This window comes from Humulus lupulus, chromosome 3 (assembly GCF_963169125.1).
Source record: "Humulus lupulus chromosome 3, drHumLupu1.1, whole genome shotgun sequence".
Classification (NCBI taxonomy): domain Eukaryota; kingdom Viridiplantae; phylum Streptophyta; class Magnoliopsida; order Rosales; family Cannabaceae; genus Humulus; species Humulus lupulus.
The window spans coordinates 284,603,418-284,619,876 of NC_084795.1; the positions used below are offsets into that span (position 1 = coordinate 284,603,418).

The 16,459-nt window shown below is 32.5% G+C and overlaps 3 protein-coding genes across 3 annotated transcripts; 1 reads left to right on the forward strand and 2 right to left on the reverse strand.

The window, feature by feature from the left end:
• Positions 1–813: 813 nt before the first annotated feature.
• On the reverse strand, positions 814–3,461 carry LOC133824877 (SWI/SNF complex subunit SWI3B). Its single transcript, XM_062257889.1, has 6 exons — positions 3,139–3,461; positions 2,648–3,057; positions 1,605–2,003; positions 1,379–1,514; positions 1,117–1,250; positions 814–1,031 (listed from the first exon to the last, which is right to left on the reverse strand). Exons 1-6 carry the CDS (start codon positions 3,365–3,367, stop codon positions 846–848), a joined length of 1,494 nt encoding a protein of 497 aa, XP_062113873.1. The 5' UTR covers positions 3,368–3,461; the 3' UTR covers positions 814–845.
• Positions 3,462–4,068: 607 nt separating this feature from the next.
• On the forward strand, positions 4,069–6,255 carry LOC133824879 (magnesium-protoporphyrin IX monomethyl ester [oxidative] cyclase, chloroplastic). The gene is made up of 5 exons (XM_062257891.1): positions 4,069–4,585; positions 4,888–4,952; positions 5,034–5,361; positions 5,587–5,685; positions 5,809–6,255. The coding sequence occupies exons 1-5, from the start codon at positions 4,139–4,141 to the stop codon at positions 6,070–6,072; spliced, it is 1,203 nt and encodes a 400-aa protein (XP_062113875.1). The 5' UTR covers positions 4,069–4,138; the 3' UTR covers positions 6,073–6,255.
• A 663-nt stretch (positions 6,256–6,918) lies between these two features.
• LOC133824878 (protein ZINC INDUCED FACILITATOR-LIKE 1-like) lies at positions 6,919–15,780 on the reverse strand. The gene is made up of 16 exons (XM_062257890.1): positions 15,345–15,780; positions 15,180–15,220; positions 14,945–15,108; positions 14,739–14,841; positions 12,911–12,964; positions 12,754–12,816; positions 10,303–10,352; positions 10,148–10,223; positions 9,488–9,679; positions 9,298–9,385; positions 8,734–8,819; positions 8,552–8,659; positions 8,393–8,437; positions 7,767–7,855; positions 7,460–7,503; positions 6,919–7,085 (listed from the first exon to the last, which is right to left on the reverse strand). Exons 1-16 carry the CDS (start codon positions 15,523–15,525, stop codon positions 6,991–6,993), a joined length of 1,479 nt encoding a protein of 492 aa, XP_062113874.1. The 5' UTR covers positions 15,526–15,780; the 3' UTR covers positions 6,919–6,990.
• Positions 15,781–16,459: the final 679 nt, after the last annotated feature.

The following is a 16,459-nucleotide window of genomic DNA, read 5'->3' on the forward strand; positions in this document are numbered from 1 at the left end:
CTGTTTTGCTGATGTGGATGGTTTCATTTATTACTGATTTAGTATAGGCTAGTTAATTCTGTTACTTTTAGAATTGATTAGCCTTATAAAATGTGAACCTTGATCATTGTTAAAGAGAGTAAAAGAGTTAGAGAAAACAGAGAGATTTGGGAGGGTTGTATAGAGTTCAAGTGTCTAACTTGATGTTCATTTTGTTAAATTTGGTTGCTAAATTATCTGTTTTTATTATTTCTTTTGTTGTTATTTTCACTACACGGAAAATTTATAATAATTTACAATACAAAAATAATGTATAGATATGTTTCTAGTTTGGACTAGGTTGTTGCACGCATAATTATTTGAATAACTTACAAGAAGCTTTAAATAACCACAATTTATACAGTCATACAAAAATCGAGCCAAAAACAAAGAGTGCACTAATTCGCCTCTTTTGTAAGGTGCACCACAGAATTTTTCATAAAATATATACTATTTTCTTCTTTGGCTCTTACAATTAACATATTGTCTCCCTTTTGTAGAAAAAATAAGAAATAATAATAAAATACTCTCCCCCAACTCCATTCCCACCATGTTAGGGCCTTTTAGATCAAACTTTAAATTTGTTTTGAAGCTTCATTCCAGAGTGAAAAAACTCCCCAAAAAAATATCTTTCTATGATAAAAATAATTAAAAAAAAATAGAGTTTTGGGGATATATTTTGAAGTAGTAAAACATCTATTGGGAGTGTTCTTATATACCAAATCCACAGCAGTCCAAATTTCGCCAAAATGAATTTTACTTTTCGAAAGATAATAAATAAGAGGCAAGAAGGAATTATAGGGTAAAGGCATCTGACCATTAGAAAATCAATCTGTTTTTACATTACTCTGTTCCATACCCTCTCCAGTATTTTGAGCAGAACTATTATGAAATAAAATCGTGAGTTGATCAACAAACAGCATGTTCTTCATTAGCTCCAACTGTTGCCACTCTTTCTCCATCTGCAGATCCAGGGCCTCAAATCGATCGATCTTATCTTTGATCTCTTTCATCTGCAGAGCATATATCAGAGTTAGCAACCAATTCAAAAAAAAAAAGACTTGGTAAAGGCCAAATGGGACCGAAATCATTACACACCTGCACTTCTAATATTTCAGATATTGATCTTTCAACATCCTCCTCTTCCTCCTCAAGCTGTGATTTTGCATCTGCCAAAGCTCTCTCAGCTCCGATTGCGTTGGCAGTGTTGTCGTTGGATGTGACAATGGCTTCTGCAAATTTAGCATTGTTTCACTCAGCACGCTGAACAGTGTAAAATAGGTATAATTTAATTCATTTAAATGGTACATTTTGTAGAATCTTCCGAGTCTAATGGTTCAACTGGAGAAACCACACACACCTTGAAGTATGAGATTTTTCGCATGAGATCGCAAATCATTAACTGATCGATAATCACCATCAGTGAGAGCTGTTACAGCAGCTTGAGCAGAGGCTTTAGCAACCTCCACACCGGCCAAAGCTGACAGAAAGGCTGCCTAGAAAAGTGGAATAAAGTCCGATGTCAACTTGACTCTGGCTAGAAAATAATGCCAAAAAGGACTTATTATGTACATAAATTTCTATACCTGAGCCATAATTGGATTGCTAGCATCGGCAAGAGGTGTAAGACGCATCCTTTTAGCCATTGAAGAGGTGCATGATTCGTCATCGCCATGATCCTTGATTGGATTATCCTTGTCATCATCGACACCCTCAGAATCTGCAAAACCAATAAACTCCTCCCCAAAAGGAAGCTTGAGAAAATGGGAAACGCATTCTTTCTCTCCTCTACCAACATGCCGAGCTACCTTCCTCCAATCATCTCCATAATGCATGACTGCTTCCAAGAGATGCAGGGTATCTTTCTCCATCCAGTCAGCCCTTGAATTGTCATTGATCTCAACACGTCTGAAATCAGAAGAACTTACACCACCAAGCTGATAGTTTCCCCGGACATAGCATCGAGCACAGAGAGTCGTGTCATTCTGTTCCAATCACACACCAGAAAGCTAAACGTTGAAAGTTTGCATATGTGAACTTCAAAAATAGACAAATGGGTGTTACCGAATTCATACTTTGGGAAATTTGAATAATAACCCAAAAAACTATAAGCATGTTGTTCCTTTTTTATTCTTTCTGATAATATTTCTGGACTACTAATGAAGTTGTTAGTCAATAAAGTAAGAGTTTTTATAGTCACTGAAGTTTTTACTGTCCAGATTATTATAAACTTACATTTGTAACTTAAAAAACAGACAAATGGGTGTCAATGAATTCATACACGGGAAAATTCGAACAATAACCGAAAAACTATAAGCAAGTTTTTCCTTTTTCTTTCTTCCTAAAAATTTTCCTGGGCTACTGATGAAGTTTTCACAGTCACTTATGTGAGAATTTTTATCAGTCTTTTACAATCCAAATTATTATAAACATAATATCCTTGGTCCATAACATAAAATTTTCATATGAAAACTTCAAAAATAGACAAATGAGTGTTACTGAATTCATAAATTGAAACTTTTGAATTCAAACCCAAACAAGTTCTTTCTTTGTCTTTCTTCTATGAATTTTCCTGGGCTGGGCTACACATGAAATTTTCACAATCACTAAAGTTTTAGTAAAGAGTTACCTTATCACAGACAAAGCAGGCAATGCTGCAAACAGACTTGCAATGGTTACAAACCCTCTTGGAGCTCTCATCCTTGGAAGCGCCGCCGTGGGAGGCAGCAGCGGAGCTGGTTTTGGTGTCCTTGTCCTCCCATTTGAGAGGCTTATTAAGCGCAGAAGGCGAGTAATTGATCAACCCCCAAGCCTCTAGGAAGTCAAAAACCCTACGAACAGAGCCAACGTCTCCAATGAGAATCCTCCGGACTTCGGTGAAGGTGATCTTTCTCGAAGGATCAACTCTGTAGTGCTTAACAATGGAGTTCCTGTAGTACTTGTAGATCCCAGGGTTCTTCGACGACGACAACCTCGAATCGAAAAACTCCGGGAGAAACCTAACCTCGCATTGGTGTATAGTATCCCACGAAAACCATCCTGAACCAAAAATCAAAAGAAAGCAAAATTAGCCATGAAATTGGAGCTCCGTCTAGGGTTTTCGATTTCGGAGATTCTTACTAGCATAGCTGGGGACGTGAGCAACAACCGCATCGGGGGTGGGAGTTGGTTCCGGAGGTAGGGGATTGGAGGTTGCAGCAGGCGGGGTTGGCTTTGACGTGTTTGTGGAATCGGCGACGGGAGTTTCAGACTTCACCGCCGGAGATAAAGCCGGTGGCGGTGCTGGAGGCGGCGGCGGCGGCGCCTGGGGCTCAGATGAGGGGTCTTGGAGCGTTGATTTGGTGGCCATGTGGGAATGGACTTCGGTGAACCGTTGGAGCCCAGAACCAACAAGAGCCCACTTTTCTTCAAAATTCACGAATGATTTGAAAAACAAACGGTGTCGTTTTAGAGATATTAAACCTTAAACGACATTAATCTTAAAAACGACAATAATTGAAAAATACGACAATACAATAGGGACAAGACAACGACATATTTTGCTGAAGCAACAAGAATAGCATAAAACGACATTTTCCATGAAAACGACAAACGTTGATGAAAGCGACATAAACACAAAAACGACATATGTTTCAAAAAAATGACATATTTTGCGATAAACGACGTCTTCAACAATTTCTGTCGTTTTACAAGAATGATATCGTTTTTTTCGAATAGATGTCGTTTGAAACCATTTTTGTCGTTTTCTCTCATTGGACCTGATTATTTGGTCTCAACCAAGTAAAGTACTTCTCTTCTATACTATGCTCTATTCATTTAAAACTGATATCCAATTATCCAAGAAAATCACGATAGAAAATCTAACTGAGAGTAGTAACAACCACAAGAATGGTTGTCCAGGTGGCATCACCTAAACCAATCATCCAAGACAAGTCATGCCAACATCCCACGCCACGTGTCAAATTCCCATTTCATCTCATAGATTTCCTTGGATGAGATTCCTTCCACCATTGTCACCTCATTCCCGCTATATACTCACTCACCTTATCCCTCCATCCCCTTAGTCTCCCAAAATCCGCCATAACCAAACATCTCTCGAGCTCTCCCCAAGAGACCGAACATGGCGGCAGAGATGGCTCTCGTAAAACCCATTTCGAAATTCAACAATGTAACTCCGAAATTCGTCATTCCGAGGAGCTTTTCCAAGTTCAACTCCGTACGAATGTCTGCCACTACTTCGAAGCCAGCCGGCAAGAAGGGCTCTAAGACGGGTATCAAAGAGACCCTTTTGACGCCGAGGTTTTACACTACGGATTTCGATGAAATGGAGACCCTTTTCAACACTGAGATCAACAAGCAGTTGAACGAGGCCGAGTTCGAAGCTCTGCTTCAGGAGTTCAAGACTGATTATAACCAGACCCATTTCGTGAGGAACAAGGAGTTTAAGGAAGCTGCTGATAAAATGCAAGGCCCTCTTAGACAAATCTTTGTGGAGTTCTTGGAAAGGTCCTGCACTGCTGAGTTCTCTGGCTTCCTTCTTTACAAAGAGTTGGGAAGAAGACTCAAGGTATAAATTTTAAGCCCTTTTTCTTATTTTTCGTAAAACATCATGCTTTTAGTTCTACCATGGTTTTAGTTCTCACTATATTTATCTATCTACTAAATTGAATGGTCATAGTATAAGTTCTACCTTGAACACATGTCTTAGGATATGACTGATCATTGTTATGTGGGTGTGGTTAGAGTCTTTGCTTGTTAGTTTAATACAAGTTACAATCCAATATGTGGAACTTGTGAAGACTTAGTTGATAAATGAAATTTCAGTTTTTTTGTTCAGTTTGATTGATTAGTGTGGGATTTTCTCTGCAGAAAACCAACCCAGTTGTGGCTGAGATATTCTCTCTCATGTCCAGGGATGAGGCCAGGCATGCTGGGTATGTATGCAGACATAGATAGACCATTGTACCACTAACTGTTTATGTATAAGTGTAACACTCTTTTTTTCTACCTTGTAGGTTTCTGAACAAGGGTTTATCTGATTTCAATTTGGCTTTGGACTTGGGATTCTTAACGAAGGCAAGGAAATACACATTCTTCAAGCCAAAGTTCATCTTCTATGCCACATATTTGTCTGAGAAGATTGGGTACTGGAGATACATTACCATATACAGACATCTTAAGGAGAATCCTGAGTACCAGTGCTATCCAATTTTCAAGTACTTTGAGAACTGGTGCCAGGATGAGAACCGTCATGGCGATTTCTTTTCTGCACTCATGAAAGCGCAGCCTCAGTTCCTCAACGACTGGAAGGCAAAGCTGTGGTCTCGATTCTTCTGCTTATCGGTAAATTTCAATTCCTATATCAAAGACTAAGACATTTGTAGCTAAGTAGAGGATAAAGGAGAAATCTTGTCACTGAAATTGTGTACATTCTGCTCAATAGTATCAGATAATGAAATAATAAGCTTAGCAGGGTAAAAAAGAAGAGTCAGAACATGGTGTACAAAATCATTTTATTAAGTTTGCTACTCTGTCTCTAAATTTTATCTTACTGAATCTTTCTTTCAGGTGTATGTGACAATGTACCTGAATGATTGCCAAAGAACAGCTTTCTATGAAGGCATTGGGCTCAACACAAAAGAATTTGATATGCATGTCATCATTGAGGTGAGACTCCTAGGTGTTCTTATTTCATTTAGACATGTCTGCTTGAGAAGATAATATAAAAGAACAATGCAAAATTGGAGATTTGTTCATCACTGTTAACGCTTTCATTTCATTTACTTGCAGACAAATCGCACAACAGCTCGAATTTTCCCTGCTGTTCTAGATGTTGAGAACCCCGAATTCAAGAGGAAACTGGACAGAATGGTGGTGATTAATGAGAAGCTGCTTGCTGTTGGGGAGACTGATGATATTCCCTTAGTGAAGAACTTGAAGAGGATCCCACTTGTTGCTGCATTGGCCTCTGAGATCTTGGCTGCTTATCTAATGCCGCCTATCGAGTCAGGATCTGTTGATTTTGCAGAATTTGAACCGCGTCTAGTGTACTAATTTTTTGTTCCTTCCTTCATTTTCTTTGTACAAGTTTCTTCTCATCCATGGCTACTGTATGATAGAGTGGAACATGTTCTGTAGAGGGTCTCTTACAATCTTGTAATAATAGAACATATTCATGGACTTTGCCTTATCTTTTGTTTTTTTTTCTTCATATTTTAAGATTAAATCTTGGTGATTTGCATGGTCTGTATTGCAATAACCAGTGGAACAAGAATGGCCTTGTTTCAATTTCATGTTGTTGATATGATGAAAAACATTGCCCTGAGTAGCAATACCTAGGGATGCACATTTTTCCCACGAGGATGGGGACCCACCCCTAATGGGGCGGGGAATCTCCGTCTAAATGGGGAACGGAGCGGGGATAAAGATAATTTTCGATCCTTGAATGTTAAATGGGGCGGAAATGGGAATAGCATTTTCCGTCCCAACGGGGCTTCATTTAAATTTTTATATATTTTTGTAATATTTTATATGTTTCTTTATGTGTTATTGTAGTATAGCAGTAATTTTTTTTTAATATTTTTAATTTTATTTAGGATAATATTTAATATTTTAAACAATAAATATTGTGAAATATTTTAATTTATATATAATTTATAACTTTTATTTTAAAATTTTAATTAAAAATTTATTTTTAAATAAATAGGTTCCCGTAGAGATTTTCCGTTCCAATAGGAGATTCTCCACCCCGCCCCCAACAGGGAATAAACAAGGATGGAGCGGGGACGGGGATTAAAAATATAAATGGGGACGGGGACGGGAGAACACTCCCTGCCAATTTCCCGCCTCGTGTGCATTACTAGCAATACTACTCTCAATGAGCAATCATATCAAACTATGTTAGTTGTAAATACTGTTATACCCTTCAGTACTTTATTATGAACAAAAATATGAAATAGTATTGTACACACTTTAAATTACATCAGCCAAGACTAGAAATGGTTTGAAGGTCATTATGAGTGCAATAAACTCGATAACATTCAAAATGAAGAAAACCATATGATCACCTGCAACAAATTTAAACACCAGTAATCAAATAAATGTAAGCTTGATAAGATATAGACTTTTTTTTTTAAAAAAAACACTATAAAAACTTACATTAGACATATGTTGAATTCTACAATCTTTATTAGATATTATGTGGTTTTATCTTAATCTATTTTATTTTTTTAACTTGGATTATTCCTCTTCATTGTAACAAATTTGTTTTGTGAACCTTTTGTTCTCTTATTATATTCCTCATCATTCTATTTTCTATAGAACTGATAATCTAAAATTATAAGAAGCTCTATGTTAATAAAAAAAGAGTGTGAGTTTATATAATAAACATGAACAAATAGTCATTGAAAAATAATGTTATCATGAGATTAAGATCCTGTACCAGGAAGAAATGATCCATTTTGATGATTCTGTGCCCAAGAAAATCTGACAAAAACCAAAGGAAAAAAGAGAGTAGGTATATTACTTCAACACTTCATAATTAAGATACTAAAAGACAGTTTTCCAATTTTTTTCTAGGTTTAAACAAATTTCCTTGTATCTTTTCATAAGTACAACTTTAATTAATGCACCCAGAATAATAATCTTATAAAAAAAAACAAGTCTATATTCAACAAAAAAATTAACAAAATCAATCCAGAGCAAGTGTGACACATTATAGAATGTGATTATAATAGGCTTAAACTTACATGACACCTCCACCAGCTGGACCAATAGCTTTGAATAGAGACATGGCAGCCATGGATATGCCATTTGCAGCTCCTCTTTGGCTTTGACTCTTCAAAACATTGGTAACAAAAAATTCATTTTCTCAAAAACAAAGGTTACTATATATATAGGAGAATTCTATAGCTCTATCGGTGGGGCTTTGCAGTGTTCTCGACTCGTGAACAGTTTTTGGCGCGGTTTTTTTATGACCGTGTATATTGTAATTGTTTAGAGCATCCTGCAAATTTTTCAAAAAATTATGAATAGTTTACAGTACCGAAAACTAGGTTCAAACATGTTTTCCACATCAATAAAAAAAAATTAGTCATGCGTGCAACAACATGTTTAAACCTAGTTTTCGGTACTGTAAACTATTCGAAATTTTCTAAAAATCGCGTCAATGCTCTAACTAGCTACAATGTACACGCTCATAAAAAAAATGGCGCCAAAAACTGTTCAAAGGTCGAGAATACTGAGAACCCCGCCGGTTGGACTTAAAGTGAAGCCCCTATAGAAAAATTCTCATATATATTTATATACCGAGTTTGAAATGTTAGATTAAAATGACAAAATTCTATACAAATAGCAAGTAAGACTGGATAATTACCACAGATCGGTTTTGTAGTAGAAACAATCCTGTAGTAATGCATACCTAATCATAATCATGTATTAAACAATGGCCATATAAGTCATTTTACATTACATGAGAGAAAAACATGTCAAAATATTGAAGCTATTATATATAAATGTATGGAAACACACTTACAGATATTACATTCTTTAACACAGCTGCAAGATCAATCAACAGAGTGAGTGTGAAGCCAGACAGCTTTGCTATAAAAGGGTAAGTTGATAGCACAACTATTGTGATGACCTTAGCAAGAAATCAAATAAATTAGAATAAATTACATAACAAAACATGAGAGTTGATGAGTTTTAGAGACATACTGCTCCAATTCTAGCCAAGTGTACAGGTCCAAAAGTCTTCTCAATGGGAGGGTATAAAAATAGCTGAAAGAGAAGCATAAAAAATCCTAGAAAATTGTAGAAGAATTAATGTTAGTCTTTTGAGGAGAATAATGGTAATATTTATATAGGGAATTTATTTTTTTGTTACTCTTTGTTTTTGCAAAGTATCGTTCTGGTACCCTCTGTTTTCAATAATGTTCATATAGTACACCGTATTTTGAAAACATAGATATTTAGTATACTAATTGATAAAATTTTGTTAATATGATCAAACTGTCAGTAATTATATATAATTTGTAGCTCGTATGATTGAGAGTAATTTGATTAAATTGGTAAAATTTTATTTTATTAATTAAATTTGAGCTTAGGGTACCAAATACGTACGATTTTAAAATGCAGGATATCAAATATGTACGATTTTAAAATGCAAGGTACCAAATAAGCATTATTTGTAAACGCAGGGTACTAAGATGATACTTTGTAAAAACACAGTGTATTAAATGGTTATCTATCCTATTTATATAGGGAAAGTGACTGGTGTACCTGAAATGGCAAGAACTTCACCAACTTGTTCACTTGAATAGCTTAGTCCCCCAGATTTCTTAGGACTCACAGCCCATAATGGAAAAATCTAAATAATATATAAAGATTGTCCAAGAAGATGTAATAATGAGATGCTTATAAATATTTGATCAATTTAATGCGAGAATATTTTTGTTATCTATTTATTTACCTCTGAATAAGCCATGTCATGAAGTTGGAAAACACAGTACAACATAATAGATGACATTAGAGGCCAGTTCTTGTAGAGACTTTGTTTTTGAGGAGAACATTTCACCACATTTTCTTCTAAATTTTCTTTGGGATAAGATCCATTTGAGCTCTCATTCTCTTCATCCTTTTTGTTATGAAAGTGAAGTGTTTCCTGTAATTAATAAAAATATTACATTAACCAGAATTAGATCAAGATAACTAACATAATTAACATGTAAGAAGTTTAAAAGTAGGGTTTATACTTTTTAGATCCTGTTTTTTGCCTCATTACCTGTTTGGATCCTGTGTTTTGTAAAACTGTTCAAATAGACCCTTAAACCTGATTTTGATGAACAAAAAATTGAGTATAATAACACAGTTTTTAGGCAGAATGACTGTATTTTTGTTCTGAGTTGTTAGTTTGATGAATTATTTGTAATTTTAGTTCAAAAAACTTTGATCGAAATCGGGTTTAGGAGTTTAGTTGAACTATTTTAAAAAATACAAGGTCCAAAATGTAATTTGTCAAAACACAGGATCCAAACAGATAATGAGATAAAATACAAGGTCTAAAAATGAATAAACCCTTAAAATATTTCTCAAAATAACAAAGGGAAGTAGAATGAATATTTCAACATACCGGTAGCCAATGGCACAAGAAAGTCACACCCAAAGCAAATGTTGATATCAGCAAACAAGGTAAAAAGTATGGAAATCTGTCATTTCATAAGATTAATTATTCATTTTTAACCACAATCTGAACCATGGAAAAAAAAAATGGAAAGCCATTCTTACCTCCCAAATAGAGAATCTTTGGAAAATATTTTTGGGAATTTCTCTGCAGGCTATAATTCAATTAAAAATTAAAAATCATTGTCTTCTAGTTTAAGCTCAATATGGAAAAAAATCTAGAAGAATTGTAAACACATATACATAGTGAGGACAATTCTCTTATAGGGACTTCACTTTAAGCTCTATCAGTGAGACTCTCAGTGTTTTAGACCCGTGAACAGTTTTCGGCGCGATTTTTTTTATGAATGTATATATTGTAGTTGGTTAGAGCATCCTGCAAATTTTCAAAAAATTCTGAATAGTTTACAATACCGAAAACTAAGTTCAACACATGTTGTTGCATGCGTGACTAATTTTTTTTATGCGCGTGAAAAACAACATGTTTGAACCTAGTTTTCGGTATTGTAAACTATTCAGAATTTTCTGAAAATTTGCAGATGCTCTAAACAACTACAATATATACTAAAAAAATCGTGCTGAAAAATGTTCACGGGTCTAGAACACTAAGAGTCTCACCGGTAAGGCTTAAAGTGAAGCACTTATAAGAAAATTCTCCTACATACTTAGAATGGATTTTTAGCTTGTATTTTAGCACATGCATGGCTCTAAATTAACTTTGGTTTCAATTTTTTACATCATATATATAAAAAAAATTATTTAAATGATTTTATGTAGTATGCAGTAATTAATATTTATTTTTAATTCTACAAAGTAATAAGAATGATCCCCTAATAGATAAAATAGAGAATAGAGAATTGTCATGTTAATAGAGAAGAATTACAAATCAAATAAATTATATAAACTCATTTGCTGTAACAAATCCCAAATTATTGTTTATTAATAAAGTATAAACAATAATAATGATCTTTGCTTTATTAATAAAGTATAAAGTAGTCAATAATTTGTGCACCATACCTAGCACACCCTATAGATTAATATTCTAATTTTTTTTCAATTAATATAAAATTAATTTAATATATAAAAATTTATATCTTTAAAATACATTATATTTTGTAATGGTTAATATATATGTTTTTAATTTAATATTATTCTAAATACTTAATTATTTTTATAAAATAAACTAAAATTAATTATTAACCAAATCAACTTAAATTACATAGTTATTTTTTAATTAGTACTAATTTGTAAACTCTAAATAATTGCTTCAATTTACTATTAATTAATAAAATAAAAAGAGTATACTGTCTTTCATTGGTTGGAAAACATATTAATAATGACAAAAAATAATTAAATTTGAAATTAATGTAAAAAAATAAAATATTTACTTATTGATGACTTGTTATACAAAGTTACTATGTTGTCACATCATCATAATTGTTAATATTCATCTATGGATAGTAACTATCGAGAAGTATTCCATATATACATATTTATTTTTAAGAAAATATATAGGTGTGATATTTAGAGTGTTGCATTGAAGATGAAAATAAAAGTAAATTAGAAATATTATTATATAAAAATAATATAAAAGAAAAAGTTTGATGACTTTTGGTTGAAGATATGCCTAAAAGAAAATGGAGTCTAAAAGAAGAGGTGGGATCCTCACTGATTACACTTTATACATCTACAAACACAATTTTCACTAGAATAATTCTATTCCAACTTGCACTAGAATTTTCTTTGCACCTCACAATTTTCACCATAAAATATCTCACCAAATATCAAATTTCACCCCATAATTTGGTGAGTCATTGTTAGCAATAATGGAGCTAGTATTATTCTCGGTGTTTGGTATGAGGTTTGTGTTTGAGGGAGTAGAGTTGGAGGGGATTTAGATTAAAAGAAGGGTAGGTAACCATTTGGTACCTTGTGTTTTTACAAAGTATCATTTTGGTACTCTCTGTTTTCAATAATGCTCATATGGTACCCTATATTTTAAAATCGTACATATTTAGTATCCTAAACTCAAATTTAATTAATAAAATTTTACAAATTTAATCAAATTTCTGTCAATTATGTAAGTTCTAAATTTAAATTTAATTACTTAATTACATATAACTGATGACAGTTTGATCATATTGACAAAATTTTATCTATCAAATCTGAGTTTAAGGTATCAAATATGTATAGTTTTAAGATACATGGTACCATATGAGCACTATTGAAAACAGAGAGTACCAAAATGATACTTTGCAAAAACATAAGGTACAAAATGAGTAAATTCTCTTAAAAGCATGTGAAAATCAAGTGTTTAAAAGGATTAAGATTACTCTCAAATTAAGCTAAAAACTGAGACCCACTTAGAAACACAAACTCCTACATCATTAAAAATAAATTTACCAAACACGGGTTAGATTTGACATTCTCATTCCCACCAAACAAAACCCTCGTACCAAACACCTCATAAAGTAATAAAAATAAGTAAGAAGACAACGAAACCCTCCTGTACCAAACACCTCATAAAGTAATAAAACTAAGTAAGAAGACTTTAACCTGTGCAAGAAAACCTCCAAGAGCTGGCCCAATTACTAATCCAATTCCCCAAGCTGTGCTAATCTGGAAAATTAATCTTTATCTTATATCACCACACTTAGTCATGTGGGAATCAATTCAAAAATAAAAATAATAAAAAATAAATTCAACTTCTTACTATTGACATTCCCAAAGCTTGATATTCTTTGCGGCAAATTTCTGAAGCATATGCCTGAAAAATATCATCATTTAATTTCATGATTTGTTAAAAAAACACAATCATTTGCCTTTTCAAAATTAAAAAGAAAAACATTCATTTGAAACATATACAATTAGCATTTAAAATAATAATGTTTTTTTTTCAATCAAAAATACAAAAAAAGATCGAAATTGCAACTTAGCATAAATATTGCAACTTATGAGGAAGATTTCTTTCATCCAAAAAATTTATCGAAAATACTAAGCTAATGCATGATTTTGACCTACATTCGTGTTCATCCGATCTTATCCAAAATATTTTTAACCCTAATTAGTCTAATCCAATTAAATGTTAAATGTTGAAAATCATCATTCAATCAAATCCAATCAAATTCAATTGTATTTGTAATTGGATTGGATTGGTTATTTTATTTTTTAAACTAAATTTTAGAATTAAAGAAATTAACAAATAAAAAAAAAGCATACAAAAGATATCATGCAAAAAAGAAAACTAAACATCATTTAGTAATAATACTAAATTAAGTCCTTACAATTACTACATTAAGTCATCGAACTATTAACTTTACAACACAAGCATTCAAATTTAAAACTAAAGTGTCAAAATCAATAACAAAATATGAACACAACAACATCTCTAAAGTGTTAACATAGCATCCAAAAATAACAACAATCCAATTAAATATATTTATATATAATATAATTATCTAAAAAATATATATTAATTGTAATTAGATTGTATCAGTTTTTAATTGAATTTTCACAATTCGATTCACCAACCAATACAATCCAACTAACATTCAACTTTTAAAATTCAATCAAATCTAATTGTAATTGGATATGAAACTTTTTGTAATTGGATTAGTTCAGAGTAATTAGATTAGTTTGGATCTTGAACACTCCTAGTAGTGATGCACACAGGGCGGGGAATTGGCGGGGAGTGCTCCCCCCGTCCCCATCCCCATTTATATTTCTAATCTCCGTCCCCGCCCCATCCCTGTTTATTCCCCCTATTGGGGCGGGGAATCCCCACAGGAAACCTATTTATTCAAAAAATAAATTTTAAAATAAAAATAAAAAATTATATGTAAATTAAAATATTGCACAATATTTATTATTTAAAATATTAAAAAATATCCTAAATAAAATTTAAAATATTAAAAAAGTTACTACTATACTACAAAACACATAAAGAAAGATATTAAATACATATACAATATTACAAAAATATATAAAAATTTAAATGGGTCACGTTGGGGCGAGGAGTGTTATCCCCATCCCCACCCTCACCCTCATTTCCCTACATTCGGGAATTGAAAGTTATCTCCATCCCTGTCCCGTTCCCCATTTAGACGGGGATTCTCCGCCCCATTAAAAGCGTGTCCCTGCAAAACCCCGTTCCCAGGGAGAAAATATGCATCCCTAACTCAACTCCTAGCCTAGTTCATAAACAAGAATTAATTGCATTGGGCCTGAGAGACGACCTTGAGTTAGGGTCTGGCCCACATTAGCCCAAAACTAGTGGGCCCGGATTTTGTGCTGAGTCATTTCTTTATTGCTGAAAGCGTTGGCAAAGTGCGCCTCAAAATTTGATTTAGTTGTAGACTACCTGTTTTGACTACTATTTCTATATCAAAAGGTTTGCTTTGTTTTTATTATTTAAGAAATGTTTCTAGCAAAGAAGATGAAAAATACATGGTAAATGAAATGAAACTAAAATCAAAAGGAAAATATAATATATAAAACTTAAAAAAAAAAAGAAGAATGTTTATATATATATATATATGTACCCTCATTGGTCCAAGTATCCCACACAAGCTTCCAAGAAGAAACCTAGTTGAGAGTGCCATCCAAAAGTTTGTGCTAAGTCCAAAAAGTGTGTTGAAAATTACCCTAGTTTTCATATCATTATAGTGAGCAATTCATAAGAATAACCATGTATATGTATAGGTAATTAGTAATGAATTAGGGTAGGTGGTTTTTGACAAGTACTAACACTGAAATTGTGCCAAAAATCATGACTGGTTTTCGACCATATCGATCAGCTATCATTCCCCAGAAAATAGAAGTCAAAAATCTCCCAAACATGAATGCACATCCTACAGCACCAGCATAATAACCAATATCTTCATCCTTTTTTGCTATACCAAAATCCCTTATCTGAAATTAAACATCAATTAATAATAATATAGATCACATATATATATATATATGTATATATATATACTCACCATGAAATAGAGAAAAGGAAACAAAGATGATATTGGCAAAGCTGCAAAAAAAAAAAAAAGAAGACATGTCAAAGGTGAAGCTTTTTGAAAAGGGTAGCTAGGGAAGCCATTTTATTACATTATTAAAAAAAGCTTGTATATATGTATATATATATATATATATACCTGCAGCAAGGGCAAGAAGAAAAACAAAGAACAAATAGTTGAAAGGGACAGCAGAATTGGATTGCTTGATTTTGTCAAGAACACAACCTGGGCAGCTTTCATCATCATAGTAAACCCTTTCTTCTTCTTCTTCTTCTTCTTCATGCCTCACCAGCAGCACTTCTCTATTCTCATCATCCATATTATATATATATATAATTACCTTATATTTATTATATATATATAGGACTATATATAATAAAATACTAGTTTGTACTTGTATTGCCTAACTAACTATAGCTCTTTCCTAACCCAAGTCCCAAACCAAACTCAACTTATTACATTCATACTCCTCCACACACACACACATATATATATATAATATTTATGTATATATATATATATATTTATGTGTGTGAGAAAATGAAACGAATTTCTCATGCTTAAAGAAGACAAAATATGATGACCTGTTTCTTTTTCCTGAATATAAATCACGAGAAGAAAACCTTAAATTAAAAGTCTTCTTTTTGGAGTAATGGATTTTAGTAGGGAAAAGGGGAAAAATAATTGAGGGAAATTACTTTTTTAGTGTTGGGATTTTTTGAAAATGGGAGAGAAGATTTTATTTTTTTTTAAAAAAAGTGAGGAAAAAGTTATTGTAAGCAAAAAGCTGACTGGTTGAAAATTTATCAAATGATTATATTGAATAATAGAAGATGTGTATTAGTACAAAATTATTATTTTAAATATATGTAATGAGTAAAATATAATTATTATATTAAAAATTAAAGAGATATTAGCGGGGATAATAGTTCAATTTTTTCAAAAGTTACGCTTCAATACTTGAATTTTTTTTTTCAGTAATAATACATAAATTTATAATTTTAGTAATATAGTTAGTACCTACCGTTAATTGTTCGTTAAGTATTTATGTGACACAGATTTTGTGTTTATTCATATTTTTTGAGTTTATTGTTTTTCTTCCTATGTCTTTTAGGGATCCACATGTGATAATTAACAAAGGTGTTGTCAATTATTTGTTTATTTCGGTCAATAAAATAATATCAAATTTAATTTGAAGCTAAATTATATATCAATAAGGAAAAATTAAGGACTACAAAATTATCAAAATTTAT

Bases quoted from the DNA above. Each gene is read 5' to 3' on its own strand.
- LOC133824877 (XM_062257889.1), bottom strand. From the start codon at position 3,367: ATGGCCACCAAATCAACGCTCCAAGACCCCTCATCTGAGCCCCAGGCG. The intron at 2,004-2,647 runs GTAACTCTTTAC...TGATTGGAACAG, and splicing joins CCTGCTTTGTCTGTGATAAG to AATGACACGACTCTCTGTGC. The intron at 1,515-1,604 runs GTATAGAAATTT...CCACTTTTCTAG, and splicing joins GCAATCCAATTATGGCTCAG to GCAGCCTTTCTGTCAGCTTT.
- LOC133824879 (XM_062257891.1), top strand. From the start codon at position 4,139: ATGGCGGCAGAGATGGCTCTCGTAAAACCCATTTCGAAATTCAACAAT. The intron at 4,953-5,033 runs GTATGTATGCAG...TCTACCTTGTAG, and splicing joins GATGAGGCCAGGCATGCTGG to GTTTCTGAACAAGGGTTTAT. The intron at 5,362-5,586 runs GTAAATTTCAAT...TCTTTCTTTCAG, and splicing joins CTCGATTCTTCTGCTTATCG to GTGTATGTGACAATGTACCT.
- LOC133824878 (XM_062257890.1), bottom strand. From the start codon at position 15,525: ATGGATGATGAGAATAGAGAAGTGCTGCTGGTGAGGCATGAAGAAGAA. The intron at 9,386-9,487 runs GTAAATAAATAG...TATATTATTTAG, and splicing joins ATGACATGGCTTATTCAGAG to ATTTTTCCATTATGGGCTGT. The intron at 7,086-7,459 runs GTACAGGATCTT...AATTTGTTGCAG, and splicing joins AAATGGATCATTTCTTCCTG to GTGATCATATGGTTTTCTTC.